The 22,006-nt window shown below is 25.5% G+C and overlaps 1 protein-coding gene across 3 annotated transcripts; it reads right to left on the minus strand.

Moving 5' to 3' along the window:
- Positions 1-1,488: 1,488 nt before the first annotated feature.
- LOC135931405 (ubiquitin recognition factor in ER-associated degradation protein 1-like) lies at positions 1,489-17,517 on the minus strand. 3 transcript variants are annotated; one of them, XM_065468486.1, is made up of 13 exons: positions 17,444-17,517; positions 17,284-17,401; positions 17,208-17,240; positions 17,046-17,167; positions 16,869-16,999; positions 16,721-16,793; positions 16,612-16,680; positions 2,821-2,907; positions 2,611-2,631; positions 2,481-2,560; positions 2,359-2,440; positions 2,242-2,315; positions 1,489-1,505 (listed from the first exon to the last, which is right to left on the minus strand). In XM_065468486.1, the coding sequence occupies exons 1-12, from the start codon at positions 17,444-17,446 to the stop codon at positions 2,247-2,249; spliced, it is 888 nt and encodes a 295-aa protein (XP_065324558.1). In that variant the 5' UTR covers positions 17,447-17,517; the 3' UTR covers positions 1,489-1,505; positions 2,242-2,246. The 3 variants fall into 3 exon arrangements, with proteins under 3 accessions (XP_065324558.1, XP_065324559.1, XP_065324557.1); XM_065468485.1 differs by lacking the exon at positions 1,489-1,505 and having other exon boundaries at positions 2,042-2,315; XM_065468487.1 differs by lacking the exons at positions 1,489-1,505; positions 17,444-17,517 and having other exon boundaries at positions 2,032-2,315; positions 17,046-17,163; positions 17,284-17,390.
- Positions 17,518-22,006: the final 4,489 nt, after the last annotated feature.

The raw sequence follows: 22,006 nt of genomic DNA on the forward strand, positions 1-22,006 counted from the left end.
AAATATAATGGCAGTGAAAATTTAATACTAGATTCAAAGGTTTTAGAACATCTTCCTAATATCATAAACATTTAACTAGGTTTAAAACAATGTCTTATAAATTTTTCTCCCCGTGGAGTAAAATATTACAGCAGTGCCAATTTATTCAAAGACCCAAAGGTTTAAGAACATCAGTCTAGTATCAAAAATTTTTAACAAGATAAATTTTTAAAAAATTTTCATAATTTATTTTTTCCTTGTGGAGTAAAATATAATGGCAGTGCCAATTAATTACTAGACCCAAAGGATTTAGAATATCCTTCTAATGATAAACATTTAACTTCTTAAAACAACGCCTTAAAAAAATTCTTAAATTTTTTTCCTCGTGGAGTAAAATATAACAGCAGTGCCTATTTATTACAAGACCAAAAGGTTTTAAAATATCCTCCTAATATCATAAACATTTAACTAGGTTTAAAACAACGTCTTATTTTTTTCCTCGTGGAGTAAAATATAACAGCAGTGCCAACTATTTACATAATTCAAAGGTTTAAGAACATCTTTCTAGTATCAAAAATTTTAACTAGGCATAAGATAAATTTTTTAAAAATTTTCACATTTATATTTTCCTCATGGAGTAAAATATAACGGCAGTGCCTATTTATTACTAGAACCAAAGATTTTTGAACATCTTTCTAATATCAAAAACAATGAACCCGGATTAAAACCAACTAGTATAATTTTCTATATATTTTGTTGACCTAACAAATCGACCCAGTAAACCAACCCAGCAGGTCGAGCCAACCAACTCAGCAGGCCGACTCAGTAAGCCAACCCGGGTCGGTTCAACAGGCCCAATGGGTCGTGGTCGATTTTTCGACCCTGGCTCAGGGTTGGGCCAATTTTTACGATTTCGACTCGGGTTCTTGGTCGAAAAAAACCAACTAGCAACACTAAATTTTAATAAAAAAAATAAGCCTGGAACAAATATGAAATATATTTTTATTAGTTTATATAAAATATAATAAATTACTTGTATATACATTAATATAAAAGCATGGTAATAATTTATTCCAAACAAGTATAAGAAATTTATTTATAAAAAGTAAGTAGACATATAGTTTATATTCCTCTATTATATAGAATTAGTTATAAAATACTAGGTAAAATTTTACAGATATATTTGACAGTTAGAGAATATATTACAGTTAATATTTTAACAAATTTTTCTAATCAAGGCTCTTGATAATAAATATAGCAAAAATTTGCATTCAATTATTTAACGCCATATATTTATTTTAAATAAAAAATGATATTAAAAATTAATCTTTATATTATTCATCCCACAATGTCTTTAAAAGATATTTTCTTATGTCCTTATCAATATTTTATAGTTTTCTGTAAAATGTATAATTCGCTATATTGGTAAAATTACTTGATTGTCATATGATTATTGATAAAATTAGATATACTGTAAATCCACGACATATAATATTCCACTGTTTGTATTGTGCTTTAATTTATGCCTTATTTTAAATATTACAACTTCAATGTCCATGAGCTCAAATTTAAAAAAAACAAAGGTAAAAAATATAAAATCAGATTAAATTCTGATAAAGATAATAAAAAAATTTATGAGGATCTGAATGAAGATTCTTGTTAAAATAATCTAATAAGATGAAAATTAAATTCTTTAAATAATTTTTACAAATTCCTCCAATTAAAGTTTTTATTTATAATACAACCCTCCACCTGAGCCCGAACTTGTGTTTAGCACAGCTATGTCTTGAGCATTAAGCACTCTTATTTATCTTATCAAAATTTTGTAAATCAATTATTAGAAAAAGAACTTATCTTATAATATATTATTTTTGAATAATTTCATTTTTGTTATCCATGGACAAAATAAATTAAAAAAATGAATATTTTTGAATAGCCAGTAACGCGTTCCTTTTTCAAATGTAACGGGTTCTTTTTGAAGTAACATTTACAACACATAAATAATATTTTTAGATCTTGGCTAGAGCAAAATTTTTCAAATTTATTATGGCCTTAGGAATTTTTTTTTAATATTAAAATATGGGCCAGGCCTTCAATTTTTTTTAATGTGGCCTAGGCTGGGCCTGATCAAAAAATCCCATGAAAGTCTTTGGTATATATATATATATATATATAGTGGATCAAATTTTAAGGATTGTTTTATTATATAGATAAGATATATAACATAATATTTAAATTTGTAAATAATAGTAAGTATTTCACATGGTTTAATATTTTGGGGTGCGTAGCTTTTTACCTTCAGTTGAAAACGGTTGAAATGATTTATTTTGACTGTTCTATAAGATAACATGTTGTATAGAAAATATTATATTTAAGTACCGTTTCCTTATTTTCCGTTTTTTTAAAGACACCTCTTGAGAATACTAACTTATTGATGTTAAAATCATAATCGGGAATCCCTCTTTACGTAAAAACTATTATATTGTTAATATAAATTCTACCTTTTGACTATGTTATTTGATTTAAACATTTCAATTTTATGATTTTTTCCATCAATTCTGCTTCCTTGTCCACTAAATGCCTTTGATATGGGTAAAATATCTTACAAAATAAAATTCAACTGTTATTTACCGAAAATTTCAAATCTTCGATCTATAAAAAATATAGTATATAACCATTTTATAAAAAAAAATTATTATAAATAAAAAAATATATGCAGTAAAACTTTGATATAATGACCATCAGTATTGATTTTTTTATTAAAGTAAACAAAAAATAAGTCCCCAGGAGGGTTCAGTATAAACAAGGTTTTATTGTATTTATTAACAAAATAAATTTTACATTTTGATCGATTTCAGTTAACTCTTCAATTATTTCATCTTCTGGTAGTTCTTCCTCTTTATATCCAACAGGGGCTGCAAATTCAACCTAACATAAAAAAAATATTTAAATTGTGATTTATGGAAAACCAAAATTAATTTAAAAAATAAAAATTTTAAGTAGAAATCAGCCCAGCCCTAATATAGCCTGAAGAAATATTTAAACTTTCCCAGCTCCAAATTTTCTAGCCTAGCCTGACCCCCAAGCTTCGGACCATACAAATCTTGTATGTATTTATGTGTTATATTAGTAAAGTGTTTAAGTTAAAAAAAATATGGACAGAAAAATAAGGTATAAATAGGTTTATTTCACCAAAAAATATGAGAAACCTATATTAAAAATGTGTAACAGAACAATAGTCTTACTAAAAAAACCTATATCCAATCTTGATATAAAAATGGGTCAAAGGTAGGGCCCTGCAAATTATATCTTTTTTAGACTAACCTAGAATTTTCATTTAAAAAAATATAAATTTAACTAGTTGTCTACGTTAATCAGAAAAAGAACGTCGTAGATAAATATATATTTTTTTAGCAATGGTGATTGTTTAATTTCTAAGATTGTTTATCTCTCAGTATTTTGCTTACTGAACACCCTTTCAATAGATGCTGAGGATGTGAGAGTTGTATTATATTTTATAAACAGGGATTTAAGGTTTTTTATTTTTAAGGTTCATCAGACACATTGAATGAGTCGCCATTAATTCCCTCCATAGATGCCTTACTTTTATCAATATCCTACTACTTCATAAAAAAACCAAATATTGTTTCTTTTTTCAGGCTTTTAAGGTAATAATGAAGATATAATATATATTTTAATACTGTTCTAGAATATAGATGAAATTCAATAGGCCACCAAAAAACAGTGGAAAAAGGACTAGATGAGCTACCATACAATTTGGTTTGAAATTCGATTTTATATTTGTCCTTTTATTTATTATATTTAAGCCACGCACAGTTCTAGTTTCACTCATTTGGGGGAGGGAGGCAGATTTTTTGGGAAGGGGGAGAGGTGGTGGAGGAGATAGTTAAAAAAATATCAACATCAGAACAAATATTTAAGTACCGCATAAAAATATACAATGATCAAACATGTTTATAAAATTAGATAAAAGAAAATAGCTGGAAAGAAAAAAGCTGATTTAATGATTTTACAAATATTATATAATGTTGATATAGTTTAATTGTGCTTGTATAATACTTGTTAAGGATTCAATTATAAAATATATGTATTATAACTATATTACAATTGGTATTATGTCAATGATTGAGCAATGTAAAACTAACAAAAATAAAGCATTCACAATATAAATTTGGTTGAGATGTGTATTTTTAAGTACCTAGAAAACATTTCCAAAATTAATCAGTTATGTTTTTTCCATGTCCTAATAATACCAATTTACTTTTTCTTATATCACTACTAAAACGTTTATCTGATTTAATAATTCTCTTCAATGGTGAAAAGTTAACTCACAACTCGATTGGATGAATCTAAACTGATATAGAATATTTGAAAAACATTTTTTATGGGTATAGAAGTTTAACAAAATTTGATGTAACATAATCTTTATAATTTACTAAACTTTTAACAAATAATTTATAACCATTCTATATTTCAATTACTAATCTCTCTTCAGTAATATTGGTTGCCAAAAAAAATTTTTTATACCCAGAAAATTAAAATGGCTATCTTAATTTAAATTTGCTAATTTGTTTATACAAAAAAATTGTAAAAATCTTTTAGTCTTATGATCCTCTTTTTCTATGTATTATGCAATTATATTATTTCTTAACACCCTCCAGTTGGTAAAAGCAATTTTGGTATAGATTTTTTCACTATTTAAGTTATAGATCTTACAAGAAAGGCAAAAAACTAACTTTAAAGAAAATCTTCTTCTATTATTAGTGAGTCTTTTACCAGTATTGTTATTAAAAAGCCATGTAGGTTAAAAACGACCCAATTAAGATTTTAGCCAAAATAATATTATATAAGCCTCGTCATTTGGCAAATAGATGTCCAAAACCTTCTACCCTCTATGAGCAAAATCTCCAGACTTATTAATATTATTTTGGTTATAATTATGATTGGGCCCTTTTTTAAAATAGACACAAATCGGGGTTTTTAACATCACTAAATATTGAACTATTTGGTGATACCTGATTAAAATTAGTTGTAAAATATTTTCAATAAGAATAAGTTAAAATTTTAAACTATCTATTTTGTTTTTGCTGCTCAGGCTCATTTTCCTTATTCTAAATCTTAGCATCTTGATCATTATCATTTTTTCACTTAAATAACTACAGTTACATTTTCTCCTTAATCATTACAATATTAGGTGTGTTGGCACTATTAAGTATTTCAGCAGACATGAATAAATAGTTATTTTAAAACCGATAGTGGTTTGAACAACAGCTATTTCTCTCCCATTACATTCTTATTTTTAAAAATTTTTGGAGGGTTATTTTTTGGGGGGAGGTTGAGGTTTGGAGCTAAAAAATGTTTAAAATATAATAATAAAATAATTTATGGGTAACGTAAAAAATAATATTACTTTTTTCAAATAATAATTGTTGTATTTATAACTTTTTTACATATTTTTTATATGTACTAGTATTTTAATTAAATAATTTCTTTTAACAGATATATTAATTTCCAATGTTTGATTTGTGGATTTTTTATAGTTTAGTTTATTTTAAAAAAATAAAAAGATGAAAATTAATTATAGGTAGACCTGTGCGCTGCCGGTATTCTTATTCACGCCGGAAAAGCCGCCGATTGAGATCATTGGCGCGAGCCGGCTCCCGCCGATTTTTATTATGGCGGCTGCGTGACGTGTGTAATTTTTAGAAAGCATATTAATTATATTTATATATTAAATTATATTATTTTAATTTGAATACTAACATTAATAAAATTAAAATATGAATTGTATTCTTTTGCTATATATAATAGACTAGTGTATATCATTTACATTCATTCATAATCATATTTTATTTCCACAAACAATTCATATTAATTATTTTTATGAACTTGCACGTTTTAAACCACCCTATATACAATTATGAAATAACAATCTCTACTAATCATAAATCAAGTTGGTACTTTGAATGAAAATAAGAAAAGCACAATAATGATTGATTATATTTATTGTGAACCTTGCTTAAAATTGGCGAAAAAAGATGAGGAAGATTCGAATAAACATAATTCATTTTCACAGTAATTTATTTTTATTTTAGACTTATATTTATATTATATTTTATATTTTAGTTATGAAATAAAATGTTTTAGTAAAAATTTAAGTACAAGTAATCTATCTCGGCACTTAATTAATTATCACAAACTAACAGAAAACTGAATAATAATAAATCCATTCAAAGTCTAAAAATGCTTTTAAAGCCAACACCAAGATGCAGCAACAATATCAAAGATAAAAATGGGATCTTAGGTTAGTATTATTGTTTATTATTATTCATTTAAAAAATTTTAACTAGTTTGTTAAATTAATTTTATTAAACTTTATTTTGAAAGTTCAAAACAACTAAATTTTTAGTTTATTTAATGCCAGCTCTATTTTGAGATCTTTATAATGTATAAACTTAATATATAATTTATTAAATTAATTATGTAAAACTCATCATTTGTTTCATTCCAACTTAATTATTATATTTTTTAAATGTCTTTTTAATGTGTAAACATAATATATAATTTATTAAATTAATTATGTAAAACTTTATTTTGAAAGTTAAAAATAAATCAAATTTATAATTTGTTTTTAAATATCTTTTAAAGTATAAACAATATATATAATTTATTTATGTAAAGGTTTATTTTGAAAGTTAAAACTAAATCTAATTTATTATTTGTTTCATTCCAGCTCTAATTATTTTGATGTTTTTAAATATCTTTTTAATGTTTAAAATAAATATGAAATTTAGTAGGACGAAATTATGTTTTGATGTGCTGCTTAGATTAAATGCCATTTGATTCTATAAACAATAAAGGAATGACAGATTTTCTAAAGGTTTAAATTTATATAAAATGATTATTAAAAAATAAATTGCCCAAAAAATAGAAATATAAGATAATTGATTCCTCGTCAGAATTTCCAAATAGGACAACCATTAGTCGGGGTGCACTAGACGATGTTTATTTATCTATAGAGGCGCATGTTTTGATTGATTGGACCAAAATTTTGTTCTATCACTTTTGAATTATGGACCGATCATTTCAAGCGTCGATATTATATCACATTTTCATCATTTAGATGAAAATTTTGATTTAAAATATTTTACCCTAGCAACTAGAAATGTGACTCAATAGCATACTGGGGAAACAATATTATCTGAGATTGATAGTATTGAAGAGGAGTTCCATTTAAAAGCCAAAATAATATAAATGGTAACTGATGCTGGGGCAATGTCAAAAGAAGCGTCAGATTAGGGGATTATGAGCATCATTTATGTTTAGGGCATGGACTTCATAATTTGGTTACAGTTGATGGCATAAAAAAGTTACCAAAATTGATATTCTCATTAGAAAAAATAGAGAAATTATTTCAGCTCTCAGATATCGAGTAGCTGATTTGGAATGTGAAAATGAGGCTGAACATCGTGAATGTCTGCAGTCAATTTATGAGACAGGTAATATCTTGGATATTGATGATTCTGATCCATACCTTGATGACCATTTTGATTGTCTGATGAATCGGATAATAGAAATGGCATTGCATTAACCAATCTAATTAATGCAAAAACTTTAAAATTAAATTGCCCTACCCGCTGGCATAGCATATTAATTATGCTAGAAAGTGTTCACAGTGTAAACAAAATTCCTATAAATAATGTTCTAAATAAAATAGGAAAACATTCTTTAAAACTCTTTAATAATGAATGGGATATGATTGATGAGCTTTACACAGTATTAAATCCATTCCGCGAGTCAATGGAATTTCCTTCCTCCCAAAAAGGATCTACAATAAACTTAGGGTTATTATTTCGCAGTGAAATAGAAGCTCATATACAAATCAATAGATCTGATTGCTCAGATATTATATGCTTAAAAGAACACATGAAAAAAAAGATTCACCATAGGTTTCTCATTCATTACTGAACTTCAAGTTATTTTATATTTTTATTAATAAAATTATATTTTAAACATTAGATATTAGCAACTCTACTTGATCCCAGATTTCAAAATCTCAAAGTTGTTTCAGAATATTTAAATTCAAATTCTACGACATCATTGCAATTTTTAATTCGACATTTATAACTTTTCGAGCAAGATAGAAATGCACAGAGTGAAATTCAAGTTGAGGATAATGGTCAAACATCATGCTCTTATATAGCTAAATTAGCCCGTAAACATTCCCTTCCTATTAACGATTATAACAATATTAGTAATCTTGAACAAGAATGCCATATTTTGCTCAGCCAAAATAATATCCAAGAAGAGGATGCATTAATCTTTTGGAAGACGACTGGAACTTTCTATGCTTGCTAATTTTACTAGGAAGGTTCTTTGTATACCTGCAACCAGTACACCCAGCGAAAGAATTTTTTCCATTGCTGGATTAATACTCAATGCTAAAAGGACTTCTTTATGTCCCACAAATCTTGATAAAATACTGTTTATTCATGACAATTATAATTTTGCTAAATCTGAATTTTGTATTATATTTCATACTTTATATTTTGCTTGCATTCCAAATTTATTTTAATTATAATAAAATCAATAGAATATTTCTTATATGTGTTGTTGATGTGACTCTGATCTGTTAAAATACAATTCCTTAGTCTATTTCTGAGAATGAGAAAATACATAAATTTAAATTGGAGTGAGACAGGAAATAATTTAAGATCAATTAAACTATGTTAACAATGTGTTAGAAAAGATCGCCTAAATAAATTATAAAAAATGTAATATTCATTAAAAATATATTGAAATATAAATTATATTCATTAAAAAAAATTTTGTGCTGCCGCCGCAGAACGCTGATAAAAAAAAATTTAAAAAACCGCCGCCGTTGATTGAGGCGCACAGGTCTAATTATAGGGCATTGCCATCAGAGACAATACTCTTAAATTGAAAATAAAAATTTTGATATTTTATTTCAATAATTTTATATAAGGGGAATCCCTATTACATCTCTCTACTTCGGTGAATTCTGCTGGCATTTTCTTTTGTATAATTTTTACAGCAAGACCATTAAATTTTTTGAAAAAAATACTTTCGCAACAAATGCATGTTTAAACACATTTTTATAAAATTAAACTTTCCAAAAAATTTCATAATGGTACATTAGCATATTAATATTTTTTATCATGAAATAAACATATTTTATAAACAAAATGGTAGAATGTAGTTGTACATTTTAAAATCAAACAACCTTACCTTATTTTAATTGGTTCTTAAACATGAATATCCAGAAATATGAAAATATCATTGACCATTCTGACTAGTGTTGTTAATCGACTGAGTCGAGTCGACTTAGTTGAAAACTGAGTCTAAGTTTTGGGTCGAAAAAATCGACCCAAACTGACTTGAGTTATGAACTCGAGTCGTGAACTCAAGTCGACTCAAGTCGTGAACTCAAGTCTATATACTTGAGTCAACTAGAGGACGATTTTTATAAACTTGAGTCGTCGACTAGAGGACGAATATTTCAAATTAATTATTAATAATTAAGATTTGTTCTGTTTTTTACATTTTTTTATTTTAGACTTCCAACTTGAGATTTAAATAGGAATTATATACTTTAGTCAACTAGAGGACGAATAGTTCTATGAACTTGATTCGACTAGAGGACGAATATTTCAAATTAATTATTAATAATTAAGATATTTGTTGTTTATTACTTTTTTTATTTTAGACTTCCAACTTGAGTTGCAAATAGGAATTATATACTTGAGTCGACTAGAGGACAAATAGTTTTCTATGAACTTGAGTCGACTAGAGGACGAATATTTCAAATTAGTTTTTATTTATTAAGATATTTGTTCTGTTTTTTACATTTATTTACTTTAGACTTCCAACTTGAGTTATGAATACAAAATATATACTTGAGTCGACTAGAGGACGAATAGTTATACTTATATGATATGAACGTGAGTCGACTAGAGGACGAATATTTCAAATTTTATTAATTAAGATATTTGTGATCTATTTTTTACATTTATTTACTTTATACTTTCAACTTGACCATGAATACGAAATATATAATTGAGTCGACTAGAGGACGAATATTTTAAATTAGTTATTATTAATTAATTTATTTGTTCTGTTTTTACACAGGATAATTATAATGACCAATATTGTTTGTTAGCTGTTTAAATTTTTTACCTATTAAAATAAGCTTAAAATTTTAATGTAATGTGCGGACCACCTGCTAAAACAGTTTTTAGGTCGTAAGAAAGCAAATCTACTCAGACCTAACTGTATATCGTTATGAGTCTCTCTAAAGTGAATGAAAAGTTCTTTAATATTACATAAAATTAGCCTTTTCTGCACTTGATATTTTCCTATTTACATATAAAATTATTTTTGCCTGCATAAGTAGTGTTGTTAATTGGTTGGTTGTGTAGAGCCCAGACCCGGTGTTTGGGTCTAAAATATCGACAAAACCAGCTGAGCACGAACCCCGAGCACAGACCCGGCGTTCAGACCCAAGGTCCAGATCCGGATAGATGGCACAAAGGTTTAGACATCTATTATCGAAAACTCGATGCTTAGACAATTGTTTTCTGGTTAAAATATTGATTTAGCCTTTTTTAAAAATCGGCTCAAAAAGAGCCGTTTAACAACACTAATGGAAATCCTGTTCACATTATTTATTAAATATATATTTTATTATATCATTGAAAACAAACTCCCTTTTTTGCTTAAAAATACAGGTAAAGCATTATAGGTAAACCGAATGTTAAAGACTCCATTTGGCGCTAATTTTTATTATTTTTTGATAGCCCTTTAGAGAATATTTTTACTTACAATATGATATATAATTAGTTTTTGAGATATAAGCATTTTAAAAATTTTACAGATTTGAGCCCCTATATCTCAAGAACCAGGTGTTATAGCGAGCTAAAATAAACGGCTTTCTCATTTATTTACCCTTCTAAATAATTCCAGAAAAAATGAAATAAAGGCGTGGATAAAATTTAATTTTAACTATTTTATATAATTATTATTTTTGCAAAGTCCTGTCTGATACATTTTTATATTTTTTATTTATTTTATAAACAGACAAAATTAGATCATGTTTTTTTTCAAATAATATTTTATTTTTTGTTTATAAATTTTTTTATGTACATGACGAGAATTTATTTTTTAGGTATAGAAATTAAAATATAAATCATTTTTGGTTGTTGCTATTGTATTATTTTTTTATAATATATTTTATTTTAAAAAAAAGTTTTCAATAATTCAAAGATTCAAACATTAGTAAATCTAAGAAGTAATTATGGTCTAATCAACAAATTCTTGAATAATATAAGAGATATATAAAATAGTGATGTTTTGGACGGCCTGATTAAGATTTTAGCCAAATTAATATTATGCAAGATTAGGGATTTGGCAAATGTGTAAAATCTACAGGCTTACAAAATATAATTTTGGTTATAATCTTAATTGGGCCGTTCAACAATGCTAATATAAAACAGCTAAAAATTTATTATTAATACTTTCTAATTTTCATGAAGAGCTTAAATTCGAGCATAAATTTATTTGATCAAAATTATTCCTCAATAATTTAAAAGATATAGAACTTAGCTAAAAAGTTATCTAATATTTTTACACAAAAAATTCTTTGAATCTCCTATAAAAATACGAATCAAATCAAATATTTACATAATTCGTGTTTTCGAATCGAATAATTATATTATTCGTATTAGTACGAATAAAATAATTCCTTATTCGTATCCGTTCGAATAATGAAAACATTATTGGATTTGATTCATTGAATATTCGATGCCAAAAATTAAATTCTTTAAAAATATAATCAAAAAGGATATTAAAATTTAATGATTTATAGATGTTGAAAAAAAAAGTAAAAACTTTTGAAGGAACTTTTAAATACTTAAGAATCATGTCAAATATTTCTGGGTTTGAATATTTCTGAATAATTTGAAATATTAACAAATAATTTGGAATATTTAATTACGAATAATTTCTAATATTTATAAATTATTTCAAATAATAAGAATAATTCGATCGAATAATAAATAGATAAAAAAAAATATTCCACAGATAATATATTTTCTTTATTCGATTCGAATCAAATAATTTTTTTTTCATAAAATACGAATCTTATGAAATAAAATCGAATAGTGAATAATTCGTTTTAGGTATAATTTTATTTTTGTTAAATTTTACTCAATTTTCTACAAAAGAAAATGATATTAAAGTTCGAATCCAATATACTAATACAGAATTTTATTAATAGGGGTTTTGAAATCTTTATGATTCTAAAACGAGAAACGATTATATTTTCTTTAAAATAATTCTTTGTATTACACAATATTTATTTATTTTGTAAACATATATTAACTTTTTAACATAATACAATAAATAAGATACAATATATATAAATAAAATATTTTATATATTATATCTCTAAATCCCTCCTTCCTCCGTCTCTCTCTCCCATTATTGTTATTATTCTTATTCTTAAGCTTATTTTTTTTTTAATATTATTTTTCTTATTGTTATTTATTATGATTTTGCGCCTAGCTGGAACCACTAATTTTTTGTATATTTTTTTTTACAATTACTAAAATAAATAACTTACATTTTAAACTTTTTATTAATTATATTTTTTTATAATAAAATATTAATATAATAAAAAAAAATAACTTAATGCATCGGCATTTATATTATAAAAATTTTAAAAATAATTTTTTTTAAAAAAAATTCCCTCCTCTACCACAATTTCGTAAATTTCCCCCTTTTTATTTTTGGTAAATTTTTTAAAAATAATTTATTTTTTGATATATGATCTTTCTGGAAGGGGGTTAAAAAAAAATTAATCATTATTTTTTTTAAAAAATGATTTTTAAAAATTTTATTTAAAATTGTTAAGAAAATATTTGAAATGTCAAGATATGGAAAAATTTATTTAAAAAAAAACAAATCAATCTTAAATTTACCTGCCAAAAAAATGAAATAGGTTTACCGTCAACTCATCCAAAAGTTGTATACAGACTTATCCTAGCCCACAATAGGAGTATCCAGGATTTTTCAAAGTTCAAAGTTAGCGGTGGGTTGTAGGGTAATAATTATATAGCAGCTTAAGTCAATTTTTAGCAGGCTAAAAAAATTGGCTAAACCTAGTTTTTAGCCTAAAGCTATCACTTTGACCTTGGGATTTTTTCTTTGAAATATAGCGGTTCAGATTTGAAAGAAACAAATATAAATTATAACGCCTTAATGTTAACGGACTTTCTCCGGCAGGCGCTTATAGATTGAGCGGGCATTTAGTCATTACCCAACTATAGTTGTGGGTGGGAGGCTTACCCGCTCATAACCCTCTAAACACGTGACAAAAAATGCATTAATTATATAGCATATTTTTGTATACTTCACCACGAATTCGCGCTTGCTGTGAATTCAGGATAATCTTTGGCTAACTGCTAGTGCCGGCTAGTTTCAGAAAAATGGGATCCCTAAAAACAGTTTCTGACGGAACTCACTACCTACCAGATGTCAATTAAATAACAACTTTTTTGTATATCTTTTTTATTAATTATTTATCAAACTGCAAAAAATTTTCATTGGGTTGTGTCCTAAATTATCAAAAATTAAATTCACAAACTTTCGAAACTTTATTGAAAATATATAAATAAGATAAAAGTCTATATTTTTAAACATAAAAATAAAAACATTTACAAAACATACTTGACAATTTTCTAAATTTTAATACTTAAACATACAATTTTAAAATTTTTCTTAAAAATTTTGGATTATAGCCTTTAAAACGAGTTTTATTTTGTAGTTACAAACTTTAAATAACAATATCCCATTAATTCACATATGTGAACCATCTTTTAAAACCAGCGAACACTACAACTTATTAACCAAATATTTTTTTTAGTGAATGTATGAAATTTTTTTTAAACTTTCCCCTTTTCTTAACATTTAAAAAAAATGATTAAATGGTGTCTTTTTTGTCCAAGAGTCTTTACTCTTTATTTTATATTAGAAAAAATCTATTATATACCATTATTTTTTAATAATATCATATTTGCTACAATTTATATAAAGTAATTAATGAGACAGTCAAAAAAAATCTAAGAATTTATTAATATTCTTTTTATTTTTACGGTTTATATTTTTTTAAATATATTTAGCCTTTTCAATATTAAAATTTATTTAATTCATAAGGCAAAACATTAAATAATAATAAATAAAGGAGGGAGAGAAAGAGACAATGGGAAAAACGAAAAGAAAATGAAATGCATTTTTTATATTTGATTTTTTGTAAATATAAATAAAAAAAACATTAAATAAATGTATCCCACCCAAATTTATAAATGGGGGTTTTATTATAAAACACTTATTTTATTCATTTTTTTTATTTTATATAACATTATTAATTCCTGATTTTTTATTTCAAAATATAATAAACAAGTGAAAATAAAAATAAAAGGAAAAAACATGAAAGTTAAACTTAAAATTAAAAATTACAAATTTTTTTTTTATATATAATGCAAAATAAAAAAAATAAGATGCAGAATTATATTATCTCAAATAATTCTTGCTGCTCCTTGCACCCAGGTCTCAGTTGAGAGAGCATTTAGTGCATTAGCACTAACTGTAACCTCTCTAAGGACAAGATTAGACAAAGATATACTTGATGATATTTTAATTATAAGCTTAATCGTACATTGTTAAATAATGTGATATTTTAAATCATTATTTATATAACCTATTTCATTATAAAGTTATTGTTTACATTGAAATTTTAATAAATAAAAATTCATATATATGACTGATTTAAATAATATAAATAGATTTTTTATATGAATAGTATAATCAGAGGGGGGCGTATTTTACTAGATATATCCAAATAGTAGTTTCTAAGATCTAAAATTGATTTAAAAGATTAAAGATAAAATATTTTTAAATTTGTTGTTCCCAAAAATATCATGTTTATATTAATGCATCTTTCTAGTTCAACTCCATTCCGGTTGGCTCAAAAAATTTAACATAATATGATACTATTATCATCTGCCCAGAGGTTTAAGTGTTTCCCAAAAAGATCATATTAACCTAATTTAAAAATAATGGATATGAGTAATGTGATAATTTCAAAATATATATATTAAAATAATTTCAAAAGGGAGTTGAGAATTAGATATGTCACTTATCTATGGTACATATTCACTGAAATTTTAATTTAACATGTTTACAATTTATTATTTTACCCTGTAAGTTCAAAAAAATTAAATAAAATTAAAAATGATAATTGTCACTTATCTATGGTAGATCTCCATTGAATATTTAATTTAACATGTTTATAATATATATTTTACCCATTTGCTTTAAAAAATTTCACAAAATTTTAAAAATAACGAACGATATACCTATTCGAAATATTCGTCCTCTAGTCGACTTAAGTTCACTACTCAAATGGAAAACTCATGTTCTCGACTCAAATCGACTTGAGTGCATGACTCGAGTTGACTGGAGTTCACGACTCGAGTTCACGACTAATCAGACTCTGAGTCGGAGTCGGGTGAACTCGACTTTTTAACAACACTAATTCTGACAATCTGTTTAGTAGTTGTAACCCTGCTTCCTAACAAGGACTGCATATATTAAGTAAATGATAATTGATAGAAGCCATTAACAAGACAGAACAGATAAACGATAATGTTTGTATAAAAAAAATTGAATGCTAATTTAAATGCATACAAAAAATTAAATTTAAAAAAAACGAATTTATTATATTGATTAAAACCAAGATATTTAATATGGCATATCTTGCAAAAGCAAACCATTTGTTTGTAGATTTTGAATCATTATATTTCAATTTTTATATAACTTACTAAATAACTATTTTACATAATATAGGTCAAACCTGCAGGCAAGGCCTGGCCCAAGCCCTGTATAGTTGAGCCGTAGTTTAATTTTTTTAAAAATATACCCAGGCCAGCTTAAATATTTTTTTTAACACCCAACCCAGGTCGGGCCATATATTTTAAAACCAAATAAAAATTTTAAATCACCATTAATTAGCTAAATAAATAAAAAATAAATATAATAGATTATAAAAAATCCAAGTGGACTTGAAAAAATAAAACCCAGGCTGAGCCATGCAAATGGTACCTCTGCAACTTTGATATAGATATAATATATTTTATATTGAATGCTTTGATATAAAGTATAATAAAAATAAAAATTTTTTATAATGTTGCCTCAAATTCTAGTAAAAACAAAAATTTGCCTCTTTTTAGAGTGTGAGTAGCCTCCTTCTCTGCAAATCAAATTTTAAGACTACAACCTTACTGGTAGTATCAGTGGTATCAAGTAAAAAAATGTGATATGAGAGCATCTGTTATAATTTTGTAGATATGTGTGGGACAACTTAGAGGGCTAAAGCCAAACACAGAAAAAAAAGAATTCCTTAATTAAATTTTTTTTTAAATGAATCCCCTAATCAATATAGTATCATCTATTGTAATCACAATATTTTAAAAACTGAAAAAATTATAGATGTCAGTTAATTAGTAAGTTAAAAAAATATAATGTATTAATTACATTCATATCACATTCAATAATTGACACTGCTTTTCCAGGTTTTGTTTCTAACACACATAATTCATATATCTGTAAAACATTAAATTATTAGAAAGTTTTAATGCTAAACTTGATCATTGTATTCAATAGCCAGAATATCCCCTGTTGTTAAACATGCAAAATTTCTTAAGGCATTTTCTAATCTTTTAAATATATATTAAATTTGAAGATGATAAATTGTATATATACATTTAATAAAATTATAAATATATACATACAAGGCCTTATGATTTGTAATATCTAAGAAATCAACTGATTGTGGTTGAAATTTAGAATATGTTGCAATGGGCAATGAAATACATTCAACTTGAGCAAAACCTCCCTCTTCAAGTAAGATGTTTCTCATCATCTATATAGTATATAGCTCTTCTGTATAAAATATAATATATTTATACCCAATATGGAATATAAATTTTTCCTTCATCTGCCACAAATTCCAAAACACCGCAATGAGTTATTCTATTTGTTTTTAAATTTGTCAATTTAAATAACATTGGGTATTCAGTATTTAATCTTGCTATTAAATAATATTAAATTCTAAAAAAAATTTCAATTACTTAATTGATTTAATGCAGAGGGTGGCATAATAACTAAAATATAACATAAATTAATTTTAATATATAACAAAATAACTCTTTCCTCCTCTTTCTACATCTTTTCTCTCATTTCCAGGTAACATAGATACTGAAAAACATTTGTATTGAGTCTTAAAAATCCCATTTGTGAATTCTGAAAATAAATTAAAGCTAAACTATAAAAAAAAATATTAATAAAAATCCAAATTTTAACAAACCATCGATCCTTAATCTTAGAATAATGGGTTACAAGGAATCTAGAAAAGAAGGAAATTTTTTAATTGGATGAAATATATTAGTTAAACAAGTAAGAAAGATAAAAGATTAGAGAGATAGTTATCATTAATTAAAGGTTAGAGAGATATGATTAATTAAAGGTTTGGAGAGGTGTGGTAATTTTTAGTGATTATAATAATGTCAAGTCAATCAGTATTATTCCTTTTCCAGGGTTTTGTCACTTTCAATAATTATATTTACTAATAATTGCATAACCCAGTATTTATATCTGTAAATTATTAGTGTGATTGAATATCGGAAAATTTTAAAACTATTATTTTTTTATTTATTTATATAAAATATATACGATCGTGTGGCGATTAGTCTATTTTATTGTGTCCATTGTTAATGTTGCCAGACTTAATCTTATAATTTATTAGCAACATAATTAATGCTTGATTCGCCACAATTTACTCTAAATATATAACTTACAAATCTTTTTTATAAGGCAATTTATGTTTTAAATATCTTCAACTCTTTAACTTACTAATTATCTTGTTTAAATTTTCGAAACCTTTTTAAATATATTTTTTACTTTTTCCTTTTTTATTTTTCACCAATTTTTTTTAAATTATAATTATTATATATTGAAAGAAATTTATTAATGACAAAAAATGTTTATATGTTTATAAAAATAAATAATACTAGGGCGTTATCCCCGGCCTTCGGCATGAGATAGTGTAGCATGGGAATCATAAATGACACTTAATCAGAGATAGTTATGAATCACAAATGGTGATGAGTAACAAATAGCGATGAATTATAAAGCATGAGATATCAAAGTTTTAATAGAGTAGGTAAATTTAAAAAAAAGATTAATATATTGTCATAATATAAATGAGTGTATTAAAGCATTAATGAGCAGGAATAATGATAAATAAAAATTATATAAATATTTACAAATATTATTCAAAGGTATATTGCGAATAAAGACTAAATTCTCAGTTATTTTCTTAGGTAGGATATTTAAGATCAGATATCTATATTATAATTTTCGGCCATGACTGAAATACAAATTGCTAAAAAATAAGAATTGCTCAAATTGATGTTAAATTATGATAATAAAATGTTGCAAAATAGGATGACTAAACTGCGAATTGCCGCGTATAATGTTAAATAAAATGGCTAAACTACGAATTGCCTTATTTTATGTTAAATTAAAATGATTAAACTATGAATTGCCTTATTTTATATTAAATTTAAATGACTAAACTACGAATTGCCGTAATTAATGTTAAATTAAAATGACTAAACTGCGAATTGCCGTATTTAATGTTAATTTAAAATTACTAAACAACGAATTACAGTATTTAATGTTAAAATAAAATGACTAAACTACGAATTGCCCGATTTAATGTTAAATTAAAACAACTAAACTGCGAATTTCCAGGGGCGTCGCAGCCTTTACTAACTCAGAGGGCTCAACTTAAAAAAAATTATGGGAGCGAAGCCCCAATATTCTCTAATTAGCGGGCCTTCGGTCAGCTTTTGCCCGGCCTTCGGACAGGTTTTAAATTGATATATTATTTTTGAAATTTTCTAACTCTGAACAATTATTCTGAATTTCATATTTTGTCGTTTATTTTATTATGTATACAAAATAAACTAGCATATAAATAATTAAAACAATACAAGACATTTCTAAAAAAGTATAAAATATTTTCGATTGCTGATATAAAAAATTTTGCGTCTAAAGAATTACAAGTGATAAAAAAAAGGTTAATTAATTCATACATATGCTTCAATTGATAATGGTTTTTAAAAACCACATAATATGATATAATTTTTAGCAGCTTACATTGGCAAAAGGTCGTGATGTGAAACTAATATAACTCTCTGTTACCATTTTAAACAATGTTTTATAGAATAGACCAATAAGGAAACATTTATAGGCCTTATCAAATTAACAATTCTTGAAGAAGAGAATATAAACGACCAATCCAAATCATAAAACCATATGGTGATTATAGCTTCCTCTTAGATAACATGATGGAAGCTAGATAAGTAATCGAGAAAATTATTGTGAGATATTAAATTTCTAAAAGATTATTTTCCATTTTTAATGATATATAAATGACTACATAGTTGATCATTATTGCTTATCTAAAATATGCAATCATATGCTCTCAGCAGTTGTAGTAATATTCCTGTTTATATAGCCAAACAGATAATAGATTCTGGTTAATTTGCAGTCATAACCATGACACTCACGATGTTAACTCATATAATAATTTATTATGTGATAAATTGATAAAACAAAAACATTAAGAATCTTTAGAAGAAATTATGCCTTGAGTTATTTACACGGCAAGGATGCCATATTAGAAATGAAACATTTTGTAACTATAAAATAAGAACCAGAGTGATATGATGAAAGCAAAAGATTTTTTATATTATTGTCTCACCACCTCTAGTTAGTATTAGTGTTGTTAAACGGCTCGTTTTAAGACGATTTTTAAAAACGGCTAACTCAATATTTCATCCGAAAAAATATTACGCAAATGTGAAGATTTTGCTCCTAGAAGGAACAAAGGTCTAAACATTAATTATCGAAATATTGGGTCTTAGGGAATTTTTTTCTGGCTAAAATATTGAGTTAGCCGTTTTTAAAATTCGGCTCAAAACGGGCCGTTTAACAATACTAGTTGTTATATTATATCTATAATAGTAGTTTGTAATAATATAATAAATATATCGTATTAAAAATTTAGCTCAAAATTTTTTTTTAAGCTCCTTAATCCCTTTGAACTAAAAATAAATTTTTAATTACCCCATGGCAGTAAGATGTCTTTCGATAGCACCCTCAAGTGCCTCGTCAGAAAGAGTCTGGTCAGCATTTGGAAAAATTCATTCAAAAACTAGAAATAGAATAAAGAATGAAAGAGTCGAAAAATTAATATCAATAAGGCATAACATACATTTAAAGGATCATACAAATACATCGTTCGGGATATCATCAAAAGAGTTCAGATTCCGATTTATCAATATCAAGTGATAATGATGATATTTCAATTTCATCCCATGAAGATATTGATGCTATTTCATTAGCATCCCAAGAATTTTAAATGTAATTTCTGATACATGCTTTTTTAATTAATAAAGTTATTCAAAAAATGATGTTTATAGTGTATTTATTTTTGTCTTTATTGTTTAATTATTTTATTTTCCCTTAGTTCCCCAAATTAAATAAAGTTATTCCATAAAAAAAATTGTAAGGTTTAAAGTATATTTTGTGGTTATTTTTTAATTTTCCGTTATTTCCCGTTTTTCCCCCAATTTTCCCTTTTTTCCCCAATTTTCCCGGGGAAATTTCCCCTGAACCAATTTTCCCGGGAATTTTACATCTATAGGTAAATATTACTCCAATGAAAACTTGAAATCGAAATTAATTGATAAATAACTTAATAGATAAATGTGATAAATAAATGTAATTAAATATATATTTAATATGAGATAGGAATAAATATTAACAAATATAAGTTAATATATACAATTTTTGAAAAATATACCCGGCATCTGCATTTTTTGGCTTTGGGGGGGATTTCCCCCCCCCCTCGCGGCGTACGCTAATGCTCTCCATTCCTCTCCCAAATTATTTGATTTGTTTGTATACTAATTATTGTTATTTTACTATTTCTCCCTAATATCTTCTTCTCAATTTTATATAACATCCGTGTCATACATACCCTGTAATACAAATGTTTAATTCTTGTTCCACAGTTTTTAAGATTGTTTTTCCAAAATTAATTTCCATTTACCATTAGTCCCCCTATACTAAGTTGTTGTTTTTTTGGGAGGGGGGAGGGGGTGAATGTGTGTTACATAATTTGTACTATATTAACTTTTATTTTTATTATTACAGAATTTATATTACTTTTAAATTGTTAATATGAGTTTGCAGCTATGTTTTATAACCGTAATTGATTTACATTTTATAAAAAAAAGATATATTTTTCATTATATATAAAGCTCATGAGAAAATAATTGTTTATTTTTATAATTAATTGATAAAATAAAAAAATATAATCTTCCTTATGTTTAAATTGAGCTAAATCCCTCTAATACCCATTCTACAAAGCAATTCTTCTCAAGACCGACGTCTTATATTCTATTTTAAGCAAGACTTTTCCCCGCTTGTCTTTAATTATATACGGAATTCGTAGTTTTGTCACTTTATTTTAAAATTAAATACGGCAATTCGTAGTTTAGTCACTTTATTTTAACATTAAATACGGCAATTGGCAGTTAAGTCATTTTAATTTAACATCATATATTGTTTAGACAACTTAATTTAACATTAAATAACGGCAATAGTAGTTTAGTCATTTTATTTTAACATTAATTACAGCAATTCGCAGTTTAATTATTTTAATTTAACATTAAATATGCTAATTCGCAGTTTAGTCATTTTATTTTAATATTAATTACGGCAATTCGTAATTTAGTCATTTTAATTTAACATCATATATTGTTTGGACAACTTAATTTAACATTAAATAGGGCAA

Source organism: Gordionus sp. m RMFG-2023, chromosome 1 (assembly GCF_954871325.1).
Source record: "Gordionus sp. m RMFG-2023 chromosome 1, tfGorSpeb1-WG-v2, whole genome shotgun sequence".
NCBI lineage: Eukaryota > Metazoa > Nematomorpha > Gordioida > Chordodea > Parachordodidae > Gordionus > Gordionus sp. m RMFG-2023.

What these genes read in the sequence shown, in the direction of transcription:
- LOC135931405 (XM_065468486.1), bottom strand. An exon ending in AAATTTATATTCCATATTGG is followed by an intron (nt 17,000 to 17,045) that starts GTATAAATATAT and finishes TATACTATATAG; the next exon opens with ATGATGAGAAACATCTTACT. An exon ending in TCAAATAACATAGTCAAAAG is followed by an intron (nt 2,441 to 2,480) that starts GTAGAATTTATA and finishes TTTTACGTAAAG; the next exon opens with AGGGATTCCCGATTATGATT.